Source organism: Polypterus senegalus, chromosome 2 (genome assembly GCF_016835505.1).
Source record: "Polypterus senegalus isolate Bchr_013 chromosome 2, ASM1683550v1, whole genome shotgun sequence".
NCBI lineage: Eukaryota > Metazoa > Chordata > Cladistia > Polypteriformes > Polypteridae > Polypterus > Polypterus senegalus.
Genome location: NC_053155.1, coordinates 204,364,697 through 204,382,003, shown reverse-complemented (window position 1 = coordinate 204,382,003; position 17,307 = coordinate 204,364,697). Strand labels below are relative to the sequence as shown.

At 35.5% G+C, this 17,307-nt stretch overlaps 1 protein-coding gene across 12 annotated transcripts in view; it reads right to left on the bottom strand.

The window, feature by feature from the left end:
• The window catches only part of dmd (dystrophin), a 2,654,580-nt gene that overhangs the window by 1,936,052 nt on the left and 701,221 nt on the right, over positions 1 to 17,307 (bottom strand). For all 12 annotated transcript variants that reach the window (XM_039745194.1, XM_039745193.1, XM_039745197.1 and 9 more), the window contains exons 4-5: positions 12,529 to 12,606; positions 9,123 to 9,215 (exon numbers count right to left, since the gene is read on the bottom strand). In XM_039745194.1, coding sequence (XP_039601128.1) covers positions 9,123 to 9,215; positions 12,529 to 12,606 — 171 coding nt within the window. The remainder of the gene's footprint in view (positions 1 to 9,122; positions 9,216 to 12,528; positions 12,607 to 17,307) is intronic.

The following is a 17,307-nucleotide window of genomic DNA, read 5'->3' as shown; positions in this document are numbered from 1 at the left end:
TATCTGCGATGCAGCGGCTCTTTATACTGTATTTCTGCATATTAACATTGTTTTTATAACCATAAATTAGTTTTTGAGGGGCAGGTTGATTCAGACGGAGCACTACTGAAGGCCTAGGTGTGAAATGCACGGTCCGCCACTGCACCAGATGATACGTAAATTTCATGAACATTACAACCCGAAAATAAACAAAACTGTAGAGAGGTTCAGATTATACTTCTCCCAGTGCGTCTCTCTAAATCCTCCATGCGGGAACATTATTATAAGGCTTAACAATCTTATTGTTACACCTTCTACGTACACGGAACCGTCCTTATTATGAAGTCTTCCTTGCTTTACCGCTGGCTGCTTCTTTCCATTCACCTTCCTAGCTCTTTATTTAAACAGTTTTCCTTCTCACTTTTCCGCTCCTTCACTGTCTTCTCCCTTTTCGTTCAAAATACCCACCTCCTTGCCTTTTTACAATCAGCTCCCCTTACGTCACACCATGGTATGTTTAGCACAAGTTAATACCAGGAATTCCATGTTAAATATCTTACATTCACGAGTAGTGATTTGCATAGTGAACACTTCGATGAATGAAACCTGTTCTCTTTACAACGGTTGACAAACACGGAATGTAACTTCATAACAACACGTCCTCCAAATATAAACCTGATTGAAAGAAATAATGATAATCAAATCCTTGATGACAGCAACACTCATAACAGTGACAAAACAATTACATTGACAATCAGGTTATGTTATTTTTAAAATGTTTCCTTTTCTTTTTCATAACTTCTTTAACACACTATTTTTCCACTGCGAAGCGCGGGTAATTTGCTAGTATTTCATATTTTAAAGAACAAAAAAATTATATATATGTTGTATAGTTTTACTGTCAAATAATACAAAGAGTATGCAACACGTGTTTCGCCCTAATTCTGGGCTCATCAGGCGTACACACTCACTGCACCCGCTATCGGGGATCAAACCTTGGACGTCAGCATCAGAGGTGAAGCATCTTTATGTTGCGCCACGGCTTGTGGTTTGTTTATTTGACAGCATGTAGATTGGGGTAATTACATTAATGGCATTTGTAGTCTGAATCACAATCTGATTGTATGGGTGGTTACCTACCAGGCAACGCTTGTGGTTGGTCTGCAAGTCGGCAAACATCAGCCACGGTGCCTTCTTCAGTTCCGAGAAGCAGATCATAGAATGTTGCATAGTTTTACTGTCAAATAATACAAAGAGTATACAACACATGTTTCATCCCATATATATATATATATATATATATATATATATATATATATATATATATATATATATATATACTAGCAGAATACTCGCTTTGCAGCGGAGAAGTAGTGTGTTAAAGAAGTTATGAAAATGAAAATCAAACATTTTAAAAATAACGTAAGATGATTGTTAATGTAATTGTTTTGTCATTGATATGAGTGTTGTTGTCATATCTATCTATTTATATTATATATATATATATATATAGCAAAATACTGCGATTGGCAGGAGAAGTAAAAAGAAAAGGAAACATTTTAATAACGTAACATGATTGACAATGTAATTGTTTTGTCATTGTCATGAGTGTTGCTGGTATATATATATATATATATATATATATATATATATATATATATATATATACATATACACACACAGACACATATATAAACATATATATAAAAATATATATATACACATCTATACACATATATATATATACAGTTATATATATACATATACACACATACATATATACATATACATATATACACATACTGTATATATACACACACACACATATATACATACTGTATATACAACATATACAAATCTACATATATATATATCTACATATATATATATTAGGGGTGGGACTCGATTAAAAAAATTAATCCAATTAATTAGAGGCTGTGTAAGAATTAATCTTGATTAATCGTATGTAATCGACACGTAAATTTGCCCCAAATCGCAAATGTTTTTTTTTAAATTAAAACGGTTTTAGTGGGCGACAGAATCAAATAATAGACATGGACATGAATATTGTAAACTGAAGCTGTTTTAATTTCTGAAAAAAAGCTTTTAAACTGCATTTGAATTCAAAACAGAAACAAAAATATCATCCCTGGTTAAAATTGGGCAGACTTAAAAATAAAGTGGTAGTTTAAGTACTTTAAGTACATTTTCAGAATAGTATTGTCTTTAAATAATAATAACCAAAATTTCAACATAAAGTGCAGTTTTCTTCTTAAAAAATAAGTCAGAAACATAAAAGGTAATTTGACCAGCTTATCTTTAAACTCTGAGTAACATTAGCCAAAATTATTTTGTACATTAGGCTAAAACAGTGTGATCATTGAACATTTTGTAATTAGATGTATTTAGAATTACTAACGGTCACGGAAGTCCAATGATCCCCAGTAAGAGCCACAAAGTCCGCTTTCTGTAATGCATCTAATTTTGCTTGCTTTTCAGTGTGCACAAAACCATGCTTTTATCAAGGCTTCGCTTGGGTAGTCGAAATGATCAGTCGTAGGAACGCGCTTTATTCCGACTCTAACATTTTTGTAGCTGTGATGTGTGCATCAGTGTAATGGATGTACCAGGAAATCATGCATTGACAAAAGTTCCGTTTGCTTGGAATTGAAAGTGTGATTAAATGCGTTATTTTTAACGCGTTATGGAGTACATGCATCGAAGCTTCTCAGCTGTGCTTGTGCTAAGAAAGGAAAATTTTAAAAATAACGTAACATGATTCTGCGTTAACCTAATATTTTTCATACGTCCCAAACCAAGGAGATGAAGGTAAAATGAATCGGTAGCGCGCGTACATAGTCAGTACACCCCTCTCGGAATCGAACCTCGAATGTCGGCGTTAGAGGAAGACTCTACAATTAGCCACAGCGTGTGGCTTGTCTATGCTAAAGTATGTATTGTAGATCGGGTATATATATACATTTATATATATACCCGTGTACGCAGTGGAGAAGTAGAAGTTATGAAAAAAAAGGGAACATTTTAAAAATAACGTAACATGATTGTCAATATACAGTAATTGTTTTGTGAGTGTTATTGAATGTTGCTGTCATCAAGGATTTGATTATCATTATTTCTTTCAATCAGGCTCGTATTTGTAGGATGTGTTCAAGTTACATTCCGTGTTTGTCAATCGTTGTAAAGATAAGAGGTTTCATTCATCGATTAGTTCCTTACTGCATCAATAAACAGCTCGTCTTCCTTTTATCTGTGATGTGACAAACTGCATGCACGGGTTTTTTTTTTTTTTTTTACACTGTCTTCCTTTAGCAGGACATTCACTTTTTCCACCGTGTGCTTTGTTTCCGCAGTAGCTGCACTTATGAATATGATTGTATGTATAAGGCGCTTCATATTTTTTGCTGCCTTCTCAATTGTGTAATTCGGTTTTGTTCAGCACTCTTTGGAACTGTTGCTTTTGTCTGCATTGCGTCAGTTCACGTGAGCAGCTTGGTGTTCTTGCATCGAAGGTTCCCAGCTGTACTGGTGCCATCTCGTGTAATGTCAGCTAAGACCCGGCACTTAAAAGTTTCTCTCGCAGTTTCAATGAGTTTGTGCCAAACACCACCCTGACCATCTCATCTTCCTCTGCATAAGCACAGTCCTTCACCCGTGAACATTTACCGGCAGTGTTTGTATTGGATTGCCGCTGATGGGCGGCCTTATATGGGCAGGCACTAAATTACAAACGCTAGTGGCAGCCTGTCTATGAACTTAATTTAATATAAACTTACGGTTCACGCCGTGCTTTGTTTCCGAAGTAGCTGTACTTATGAATATGCTTGTATGCATCATTTGCTTCATAATGTTTTTCTGCCTTCTCAATTGTGAAATGGCGTTTTGTGCTGATCGCTGTTTGGAGTTCTTCCTTGTTCTCTACGTACTTACGTAGGAGGCGTGATGATGTCACACGAAACTCCGCCCCCCACGGCCATCTCCAACTCAAGACTCCATTACATTATATGGGGAAAAATAGCTTCCAGTTATGACCCTTATGCGTAGAATTTCGAAATGAAACCTGCCCAACTTTTGTAAGTAAGCTGTAAGGAATAAGCCTGCCAAATTTCAGCCTTCTACCTACACGGGAAGTTGGAGAATTAGTGATGAGTCAGTCAGTGAGTGAGTGAGGGCTTTGCCTTTTATTAGTATAGATATATATATAAATACAGTAGATAGATAGATAGATAGATAGATAGATAGATAGATAGATAGATAGATAGATAGATGTATTGCATTAAGACCCCTTCACTTTCTTCACACTTTATTGCATTATAGATTTAACTTTAAATGGATACATTTCTATTTTTGTCTATTGATCTACACTCAATAATCCATATTTACAAAGTGAAGGCATAAAAGGTTTGCAAATGTATTAAAAATCAAAACTGAAATGTCTCTTTCATCTAAGTATTAAGACTCTTAATTCTGTAGAACTTTCTTTGGCAACAATTACAGTTTTGTGTCTTCTTGCCTAAGTCTCCAAAGGCTTTGCACATCTGGATTTGGGCAGTTTATCCCATTCTTCCTAGCAGATCCTCTCAAGCTGTGTTAGACTGGATGGCAATACTAAGTAAACTGTCATCTTCAGGTCTCTCCACAGATAGTATATGGGTTTAAGTCTAGGCTTTTGCTAAGTCACTAAAAGAAAGTCAGAGGCTTGGCTCAAAGCCACTTTAGAAATGATTTTACATCCTTGTTCTGATCTATGCCTCAGCACAATTTTGGAGGTCAACAGAGAATTCCTTGGTCTTCACGGCTTGTCCACTCTATAGGACTTGTGGTGTTAATTGTGGGCACGTTTACATACAGATGTGTGTCTTTCTAAACTATGTCCAATTAAGTCAAATGACTACAGTTGGTATCCAATCAAGATCAAGATCTAGACTCAATGATAATTAAAGTAAATTGGATGCACCTAACCATAAAGTTTTTGATTTGCTAATAATTTGCAGACCTTTCTGAGAACAGGGTTGTTGAGAATAAATTGTACAGAAAATTGTCTGAATACATTCTGTGTTTGTGTGTGTGTGTGTGTATATATACAGTGTACATATATATAGTGAACACAATGAATGCGGACGTTACTCTAAAACCCCCTCTTAAACATTGATACAATGGGAAACAAATACAGCTTTTCATCTCCTCTTTGCAGATTCAGCTGGTAGCCTGCTTTTGGATGCCATGCCTCATGATCTGCATCTTGCGTGGTGCTTCGAACTGTCTTATCTCTCTCCCCCAGATATCCTCTGCTCCGGTCAGAACTCCCAAGCCGCTGCGCCCCTTTGTGGTGGAAGATTTTGAATTCTTTTGAATGAGAGGCGGAGCAGTGGCAACCGGTTTAACAGTGTGCCTTGATCATTCCTGAAAGAGACTTGTGTTTGTTCCACCTGTTAATCGAATAAAGTTTGTCTCTTGAAAACCCTGAATGAACCTGTGCAACTTTGTAATCCAAGTATGACAAGATATATGCCGTATATATGCTGTGGTGCAGCATAAAGGGGCTTCGCCTCCGACACTGACGTCCGAGGTTCAGTCCCTGCGAGGGGATGCAGTGGAGTGTGTACGCCTGATGAGCACAAATAAGGGCGAAACACATGTCACGTACTCTTTGCATTATTTGACAGTAAAAGTATTTAACATTCTATGATCTGCTTCTCACGACTGAGAGGGCGTGGCGGACATTTGCCGACTTGCAGACCAACCACATGTGTGACCTGATAGGTAACCACCCATACAATCAGTTTGTGTTTCAGACTACGAATGCTATGAATATATATACATATTGTGGATCTTGAAACCCGGACACAGGCAGACACAACATCAGATGTCCACAAAGAAATGCTTTTATTCTCCTTTCTTCACACAGCAAAAACACAATGCTCAAAGTCCTTTTCCACTCCTTTCTCCTTTCCTTCTCTTCTGGCGCCTCTACTTCCGTCGCAAGCTCCGTCCTCTGTCCCCCGCCTCCAACTCCCCGAATGGAGTGAGGCAGCCTCTCTTATACTTCACCTGGATGTGGTCTAGGTGCTTTCTGATGATCTTCTGGCAGTACTTCCTGGTGTGGTGGAAGTGCTGCCGTACGGGGCTCCATAATGTCCGGGCACCCCCTGGCAGTGGCCACGGGCCCCAACAAGGATGAGCTTCCATGCTCTGATCCCGTTGCCTCCATGTAGACCAGGGCGGCTGCCCTCTTGTGGTCCAGGGGTGGTAATATATATATATATATATATATATAGGGGCGCTATTTAGAAAAAAAAAGATTATATTCAAAACAATGTATATATCTAAACCAATGTATCTGAACCTAAATATATATGAACCAATTTATGTATTTGCGAACCAATTTTTTTTTTCTTAAACGGCGTTTCATATAAAATATGATATTGAACTTTGGAATCTATTAAATGTTACATAAGGATCCAGAAAAAATAAATATGACTGGCATAAAAAAAAAAAACCTCTGTTTGGAATAATTCATAAATGCTTTTAGGTATGCTAAAAAAACAAGTTGTGTGGATAGCTATACAAGAATTCTGATCCATATTTTTCAGCTTTCAATGCTTATGAAGGAACAAGGGACACATATTCTAATCTTACCACATATGTTTATGGCTCTGTGAGACTGTAAAACTACAGTTGCAGATTCTTTCATTTGTAAAACAATGCATAATACATTGTCTGCTGATTTTATGTTAAATATTTTAATATTTATGAGTAGGTGTGGAGTAACCCAAGGACATATCTGAGAGATTAGGGGCACAAAGCTGCGATTGATTCAGAATGTGATGCAAGTTCATCACAGTTGAGACTCCACTCACATCAGGTCAGGTCAATTTAGGCTGTAAGCCTGCCTTTAGAATAAAGTAGTAAGCTGAAACTACCACAGGAAACCCACTCAATTTAGGAAAATGCAAAATACAATGAGTGCAAATATTTTAAGGTGATAAAACTAACCACTGTATAGTCACACAAAATGTATATCTTAAAATAAAAAAATAAAATAATTTTGAAAAACTCTCTGCAGTGATGGCAATACAGTAATTGCAATGAAAGCAGAAGAAAATTTGGCTTTCTTATTATAATCCACAGGAGAGGGGGCCAATTGGCTCAAGTAGTCTTAGATAATACTGGCCAAGTGTACTGTAGTATTGGCTTAGACTAACTGCACCTCTTACCAGTTTTAAAACACTAAAACAATATATAGAGTGCTTCTACCCTATTACACTTACAGAAAATGTCCATTGTGAAATATTAACTCCAGCATAACAACTTTGTTAGGGTGTATGAGTTTTTAAATTATTCTGCATCTTATGTATTAAATATGAAGGCAAATTTACTCTATTGCAACTTAAATACTGTCTTTGTAGCTGATGGTCAATTTTAAGTCACCTTAGCAAAGAAAGAGGAATTGTATCTAGGAACCCCACCATGGTTTGACTATAATAATCACAGGCATTCAGTGTTTGCTCTACTTGATGCAGAATTAATTGCATTACCATGACAACAGTCATATTTCTATTTTGTATTCTGGCCTTCTCCATAACAAATGGCAACTAACTAACAACAGCCACTAAACTTGGCATTAATACAGCCAAACTTTAATTAATGATCATATGTAAGTTTACTTTACTCATCTCTGTGATTTCTGAAAGTTGCGGCATTGATTAAGTTCATTTGTATTCTCATCACATGGGCCAGATTCAGCTCATTAAATATGAGCTTGTCAAAGGCTTTCAGTGGTCATTTCTTGCTGCCATTTTTACATTGTCTCTGTATTGCTATTCTGGTTAGTTTTCCTATCCTCAAATAAAAAGTACTTCCAAATAATTAAAAGCTAACATGGTGATATCTTGGATACAGATGGATAGAGTCCTCAGAGTATTAGTAGTAGATTAGAATTGCTCAGCCCAGTTCAAAATTGTCTCTAGTAGCTCTGGTAGTTTTAATATATTTACTCAGAAGATATTATTAACACCATTTTGTATAACTTCCTCTGAAGTGTCTTGAATTTTTAAAATTACTCATGTTTATTAAGTGACTGTAAAAGCATCTGTACTTTAGTTATTGTTATGCAGAATGTGCTATACTCTGGATCTCATTTTAAATTGATCATAATCAGGTACATCTACAGTTTCAGCCAGTCCACTTACATGAATTTGTACTGATATAAGCAGCTTATGATAACACAGCTTTACAGAAAGGTGAATGATGATTTAATATGGCGCATAATAAGAATTCTAGCACCATAAAATTAGCTAGGTATGTCTTCTTTAGGTTGTCACACACACATCTGGGAGGCAGTCTAATGGGTAACTGAGGGTAAGATGTGGAGTCAGGGGATGATGAAGTGCACTAATGCTTTTTCATTCTCTTGCACAAACAAGCAGAAGGGAAACCCAAATAGAGCTCCACCCACTTCCACTGCCAGACCACGCCATCCTACTAACCTCACCCACCTCTTCCTGCCCACCACCTATAAAGACCCAACCATTTCACCTTCCCAGTCAGTCATGCTATGACTCACTCTCTTATCTCTTTTCTCGTCCTGTTGAATTCTACTGCTTGTTACAATATATTCTGTTTGGTCTCTTTTTTACAAGGTATATGATCAAAAGTATTGTTTATGATATTGAGTAGTGCATTTATTGTATGGTGGCAAAGTGGCCAATACATAAAACAAGATTGGCAGCAATGTCTTGTTTTTCCATTTGTTTAGCTGTTCTTTATTTTCTCCCTTACTTTTTCTCTCCTTGTATGTTTAATTTATAACAAAGGCATCGGTTATGTTTGTATATTTTGCCCTTTATGGCATTCATTCTTATTATACAGGGTGGCACATTTCCTTTTTTGTTGTTTTTTTTTTTTTTATCAATAATCTTCAGTGAAATTAGAAAAATTGAACAGGCTCTTATATAGCAATAACTTGAGTTAATTGTGAAGATACAAGTCTTTATTTTCAAAATTAAAAATGAATTTGCAAGTTATTTCATTTGAGTGCATAGTTTGTAGCACTTTATAATGTTGATGGTGAAGGAAATGTTGAACGTATCTCAGTCAAAATAAAATTATTATTCATTACTTACCTGCCAGTGGAGGATGATACTCCAGATTAAGCCCAGTGTCAGTTTATGGTTTCCATCGACAATATCAGCGCCACCAATGTTTACAAGTTCAACCTGTTGAAAAATTGTGAATTTTTTATTAGACTGAAACAAGATAATGAAAAATGATTAAACTTTTAATTTTTAGTTATGCTTTATAAGCAGCCACTAACAGGTTATAAACATTTTATTATTATAATAATGACAATAGTAAACTATTGAACCCAGTAAGACCTTTAAAATATGCTGTTGTAATTTGTTTCTTTTATTCCATGTTAAAAAGGTTTAGTGTGTTTGCAGCATGCATTATATCTCAAGTTATTTGAAGAGGTATTCCAAAGTAAGTAATTGAATTACATACTTTTTAAATATTTAGTTTCACTATTGAATGTTGAAATATAGGATATTTTGCACATATTCTTGCTGAAGAAAATATGTTTTATTAGTTTAAAATAATTTCAGATTTGGGGGCTTTTGTGACCCTATGTCTTATATTAACCGAAGTAAGTCTCTCATAAACAGTTACACAATATAAACAGTTGTAAAAATCTAAACTTCAATAGTTTTTCTTAAATAATCAATGTTGGATTGTACACAACTTGCAAAGCCAGGGGATGAAGGTAATTAATTACTAATGAAAGTGTGGACAGAACTGAAGTACTGACGCTGGTGCTCATTTTTTTTCCTTCCCAGTTTAAGGTACATAACTAAAGTTAAAATCTTAAGTGCTTAAATCACATTTTGTGGATTGTAAGGTAAAGATCGTAATTGTGATCTCCCTGTAAATTATTCCTGTAGCAAGGTTTTTGTATAAATAATTGTTTAATAAATTCTTTTTAAAGATAACTTTCACACTCTTCATTCTACAACCTAAGAAGAGTATTCCAAGTGACTTAGACTCTTGTATGAACACTCTACAAGTCGTATTTTAAACAAAGTTAAAGAGAAACACAAAAGGAATACCTACTTGTATAATTTATTCAGTTCATAGAAGCAGAAACATTAAAGCAAGAAGTGTGACTAAGAGAACTGCTAGATCAACAGCGGCCATCACAGAAGCACTAGAAAGAGACTTGTGGCCAGGACAGTTATTGCAGCTACAGTACCACATTAGACATATTTTTATTTCTTTTTATTGATGTACCAAAGAAAGTCCTGCTGATGACCATGAACTGGATTAAGCAGGTTTAAAAATGTCATATTATGTTACCATAGTCTCCTGACTAGCTGCTTCACAATGTAGATGAATACCAGAACTGTATGAATCTGAGCTGGCATACTGCTCTCAATGATGTACTAAAGTCAAATTCTGATTTAAATTGTGTTTCAATGTAAATAAGGGAAAAGAAGCTAAATGGCTTGACACTCCAATGAATGAAAAGCATTTATAAAAATACCAAAGCTGTTAAAGCTATAAATAGTTCCATTGAAGAGCTAAAGTAAATAGTTTTTTTTTTCTTTTTAACTTGAATGCATAATTAGTTTTATCAGATCAACAGAATTTGATTTGTTTAAATACACTGCACATTAATAGGTTATTTCTGAGATTAACCAAATTTCCTTTTCAGAGTTTCTTGTACTAATTTAATATAAAGATGAAGAATTTCTGACTGGTTTCTCACCAATTTTATTTTTATTCAAATCATGGGACTGTGGATCAACAGTAATACATAACAGGTATAAATGATTACTTGCATTTTTACATAGGATTTACAATAATCCATGTTCAAAGAACATTACTTGATAAATTTGTTCTTATTTTCTTTGCATGATGATGCTAACATGTGGTTTCTAGTATTTCAACTTACAATTTCACTTTTTCTCCCAAATTTTTTGATATGTTTAATCATTCTCACTCCTAAAGACAATTTTTATTGCTGATTGCTTAATATATTTTTAGTCAGTATTTATAGATATAGCATAAAGAAACAGTGATTGTGATTGTCGGTGGTTATGTTGATTGTCTGTAGCTGAAAAGAACACAACGATAAGGTTCAACTTGGAAATACCCACAAGAAGAGAGGAGGCGTACGCAGAAGTGAAGATCAATAATCAGTGCGTCAGTGTGCTCAGTGTATTTAATAAACGTTGCACCAGTGATTGAAGTGGAAAAAAAGAAATCATGGAATGCTGCAATTTATGTGCACAAAGCCCCCCACCCTCCATCTGCCCCATCAATCCCTGATTCTTGTCGCTGGAATCTCTAAAAAGTATGAAGCAATCAAATAATTGTTAAAGTTTTTGATTCTTTGTGAGTATTTATCCTCTTTCTTTGTGACGTTTGCTGACTAATTCTGTATATGCCTCAGCAAGAGACAGCATACTCAATTCATTTAGTTGATGAAGTCTTTGACCAAGTGAATTTAGTGATTTACACGTGCTGCATCCTAGATTACCATTTTGAACTGGTAGTCAAACATTTTTGTTAAATAATCAGTCTGCTCCCTACTCCAGAATTTCAAAGGAACTCCTTTCTTAGACACTATGTCATCTTTCTTGTGGCTTTCAGAATTCTCTGTATTCATATTATGGTGAACTGAGAGAGGGTATGATAAGGGTTATTCGAAATTTGCTGTAATACTGCAGCTTGGTTCTGCTTCTTGCACTCTCTATTATTTTTTCTTTCACTTTTCCAACCATGTAAGTGTGTATGTATAAGAAGAAGCTCACAATACACTGCTACACACATGCTAAACGTTTCTACTATCTGAACTCCTCAAGCTACCATGTTATCAAAATCCACAAATTTGTGAATGATTGTGAATTAACATATCCTCCAGCACTCCGTGTACCATCGGGTACGATATGAGAACTGATCGAATGCTTAAGTTAAAATTTTAAAAGTGGCAGAACTGCATTCCTAAACTTTCCCACCCACTTCAAACACAGCTTTTTGTTCATATAAATAAATAACGCTGCAAACTTCTGCATGTTCTGACAATACCTGGAGAAGACATAAGTGGGAGGACTGAGAGCACCTCAGCTGACTGTTATATTCATCTCTCTTAACTTTTATCATGGATCTCACAGAACTGCTTGATTAGGATTTTATAAGCTAAAAGATTATTTAATACCAGCTTAGCATACAATTATTATTTCTGTCTTAAATGTGTTTTGGAATTATTATTATGGTTATTTTGTTGGTGTTGTGTTGTTGAACAACCTTCCCATAGTGCAATTTGAAGTACTCAGCTTGGTCCATTCTAATGCTTAATGCTACATACAGAGGCCAACAATGATGGAAACAAAATGCCAGCAGATATAGGTTAGAAATGTATTTTTTCCAAATGCCGATAAAGGGTAAACAGTTAAATTGCATATAATATTTTAAAATGGATTAAAATTAAGATTTATCAAGCCAAAAATACACTGATTCTCTCATACTTACATTATTTTTTTGCAGAACTTGCAGGGCTCGATTTACATTGTTGAGGGCATGAACCCTTGTAAAGCCCTTTTCCTTTGCCTGTGAGAAAATAGACAAATAATACACAATTAATTTACTTTGACATATAAATTAATTGAATGTCCACTTCTTTAGTTTGTTGTTGCCATTTGGCAGCTTTTCATGTTTTATTAGATTTTTTTCTTTGACACTTGCCTGAGTAGTGGTTTTTACACACTGTCATTGATTGCCTGATTTGCGTAATGTTTTGCGACTGTTAATACCTGGGCTACTATTAGAGTAAAGATCCATTTTATATTAAAGTTTAATAAGAACACACAAAACACAATGGTCATTCATAGAGCTGTGTTTTAAAAAATACAAATGCTTGCAATTTTTTTGTTTATTTTTACACAGTCCCACGACACCCATAAATCAAGATAAAGAAACAGAGTTCAGATGGTATGACATAAACGCTGTTTGATCTTAATAAGCAGGTAGGATCAATGGTTGAACTGTTACTCAAGATTGTCAGAATCTACTGACCTCTCTTGATGTCTCTTATAGGAAAATTACTTATTTAAGGTGCCCAGTCTCAAAAATGTCATTTGAGGCAAATGGACTCTTATTTATACCACCAGACAGTTTACCATTAAATTAAAGTTGAAGAACAATTTACCTATTACCAATTTACATGTAGAATTTACATTTTAAATATAAATCACAAATCTGGACCTATAAGATGTGCATTTTGACCCACTTCCACCAGTATAATTTTAGGCTGGGATTTGCACAAGTCACAGTCCAGAAACAGCATTAACTTGCATTGTCACTGTTATTTTAATGTTTTGTCCTTCTGTTTAAATGGCATTTCTTGTATTGTGTCCTTAATTAATTGTGTAGAAAAGTTAAAATAACTACTTGCCTTTGAATAAAAAAAAAGCTTTTTCTAACTTGACAATACATGAAAATGTAAATATTTTCTTACTGTGGAGAATACAGAGAAGTTAATTTATGCAGTCACAGACACTACAAATCATTTTCCTTGCAGACTTCAGTTAATTCAAAATGCATCCGCAAGAACCATTACTAGAACTAGGACGTTCAACCACATAACTCCAGTTCCTGTTTTTAAGTTGTACGTAATAGCACATATGATAGAATTAAAATGTCAGTTGTAAGAGCCAATCTTAGAAAGTTAATGTTTTAAATTAAACTCAAATTAGCGTCTGCTTAATCTGAATAGAATATCATTTTATTTAATAGCCATAGACTATAGTATAGCCTTTCACCCCCTGTAAGTTAACATGAGATAGAACCTTCTTAGCTATATCTGTTATACAGTATGATAATTAAGTCAGTTTTTTGGAATTAGCCCCAATGTTAACATGGACTGAAAGACCCATTTGCGGTATGCAAATGGGATAGGCACACAGTTTTACTGTTATTAGAAAACCTAAAGAAACAAACAAGATATATAAACCTTAAACATAACTTTTCTTAAACCAGAACTTTTCTTTACTTTGCAATACCAATTTTTCCCCTTTTGTTGCATGAACTGTTTTTATTCTGAATTTTTACTAAAGCTTTTAAAAACAAAGATACTTTGTCTGTGGAATCATTTCAACGTGTCAAGCTATTGCCAGAATCCCATGAAGCAAACTAAAGCTGCAGAACTTTGGCAATTTTGGGTAAATGCAGCTACATCAATCTTCAAATGATTTCAACAATTAATAAAACAGTGGTAGATCAAGGTTTTAGTTACAGGGCTCCAAAGCTGTGGAATGATCTAACAGCTTGTTTAACAGATGCCCCATCAATCTCACCATTTAAATCCTGGCTAAAGACCCAATAACTTAGTCCAGTACACACAGAGTAGAGCTACTGATTACCTGCTCATATTGCATCTTGGTATGTTAGTCACAGGCCACCAAACGCTGTGAGTTGGCAGTGAAAAGTGAAAACCCTGTGCTTAAGTCAAACAATCAATCTCTTTTTATTCTAACTTCATTAATATCTCTTGACCTGAAGGTTAATGTATAGTTGCAAATGGCAACACTATTAAGTTGATCTTTCCATATATTGCATCAGATCACACACACTTCTACAGTTACCAGATTGGGCATTTTCATACTAATTTTCATTCTAATAATATGTGCAAATGTTCGCTGACGACACTGCTATTGTGGGTTGCACCAGGAGTGGGCAGTAGTATAGAAACCTAATCAAGGACTTTGTTAAATGGTGCAACTCAAACCACTTACACCTGAACACCAGCAAAACCAAGGAGCTGGTGGTGGATTTTAGGAGACCCAGGCCCCTCCTGGACCCCGTGATCATCAGAGGTGACTGTGTGCAAAGGGTACAGACCAATAAATACCTGGGAGTGCAACTGGATGATAAATTGGCCTGGACTGCCAATTCTTATGCTGTGTGCAAGAGAGGACAGAGGCGACTATACTTCCTTAGAAGACTGGCGTCCTTCAATATCTGCAATAAGATGCTGCAGATGTTCTATCAGACAGTTGTGGAGAGTGCCCTCTTCTACGCAGTGATGTGCTGGGGAGGCAGCATAAAGAAGGACGCCTCACGCCTGGACAAACTGGTGAGGAAGGCAGGCTCTATTGTAGGCATGGAGCTGGACAGTTTGACATCCGTGGCAGAGTGACGAACGCTGAGCAGGCTCCTGTCAATCATGGAGAATCCACTGCATCCACTGAACAGTATCATCCCCAGACAGAGGAGCAGCTTCAGCGACAGACTGCTGTCACTGTCCTGCTCCGCTGACAGACTGAGGAGATTGTTCCTCCCCCACACTATGCGACTCTTCAGTTCCACCCGGGGTCAAACGTTAATATTATACAAAATTATTGTCTGTTTTATCTGCATTTTTATCACTCTTTAATATTGTTTTTTTATCAGTATGCTGCTGCTGGAGTATGTGAATTTCCCCTTGGGATTAATAATCTATCTATCTATCTATCTATCTATCTATCTATCTATCTATCTATCTATCTATCTATCTATCTATCTATCTATCTATCTATCCTGGCCTATTTTTAATACCATCATATTTGAAATAAATGGCTTGGATATGACACTTCATTTACATAAAATTCTGGAAATTTCGTAGAGACAAAATGTGTATTTCAACTTCCATGCCTCTTTAACTGATAAACCAGCTCTTATTCTTTCTAACCTAAAGCCATGAAATGTCACACAGCTCTCTTTATTTAAAGTTTTAAATTTGACTATTTCACAGACATAACAGTTTATTCGACCAATGACCTTATTATCACAGCTACCCTTATCTAATTATCAATAGAATTGGGTGTTTCAGTTGGTATCAACCAATTACAGCTGATAAAAGAGAATGTCTAAAAAAATGATTTGGTGTCAGATGCTAAAATACAAAAAGTATTTTCGCTGTAACTCTACTATTGTAGGACCACATTTTTTAAAGTTGTGGTGGGAAACATAAAAGTATTAAAAAGTATATATATTTTAAGAATGCATTGAAGGGCATGGAAAGATAATCCTTATCTAAAACAGCTGATCTTTTCAATTCTTTGAGACAATATGAAGGTTAAAGCTTGTGGCATGGTTGGTAAGTAAGCCTTTCATATTTTAATGCAACATTTACTTGTTTACAAGGTTGTTATTGTCCTGTTTACAGTGAAAGACTTACTTGTGTGTGCTAAACAATATGTAACACATTGTCACCATAAAAATATTTAACTATTAAATACATTTATGATTTTGGTAGCATATGCTATTAAAACCATGTTTCTTGTGTAAGCAAAATCTATTTTATTATGATGTCTGTAATTATTTTGCTTGGGTTATGTGAGTAACTTTCTTTTAAGGAAAAACGATTATAACTACACTGAAAGGGGAAGAAGGTAAGAGACAGAACATCACAGGGACACACCTGATGAAGGCTATACACCAGACATATTGTGTTGTTTACCTTGTTTTCTTTTAAATATGGAAAAAACCTTTAACTTTTTTACTTTTCACATATACCCTGAAGCAGCCCTTCTCTAATTTCATGTTAACATAACTACAAAGTAGATGTGCTCTCATCACATATTTTTTTCCTACCATACACCATGTTTATTTAAAGAAATATATTTGAAGGCTTTTTGCTGCAGCATGTACCCTCTGGTAGACCAACTAGAATGTAATGATAAGGCCACACCAACTTATGCAAAGTAACTACCAATTGACCAATCAGTGGAGTGACATTCACAGATGTTTGCAAGTGGGGGAGGGGGGGGGTGTTGGATGGCATTTTGCATAGTTGAAATAAATTAACCAATACTGGGATAGATATTGTTGGATTAGGTAGGACTTTGACTGTGATTGGGCTGTAAAGCGCCTGTCAAATCTAGCAACCCTGCACACTCTTGATACCTAGTTGAAATGATATAGTTTTGCATATGAATTAGTTGTGATCCCTTTTATGCTATAATGGATGATGTCTGGATTTGATGTTTTCTTGGCTGCACCCATTGTATCCACTTACAATTAAAATTACTATGCCAACAAAACAGGCAAATATGAATAATTTATTCAGCATATACAGGAAATAAAACAGTTACCGTATATACTTGAATATAAACTGAGTTTTTCAGCACCCAAAATGTGCTGAAAAACGTCACCCTCGGCTTATATTCAAGTCAGGTCCCGCTGCCCCCGCCAACTTGCACGTGTTCAGTCTCTCCCTGTGCATTCCCTGTGCAGCTAGAGAGAGAGAAAGCGAGAGAGCGACACACGCAA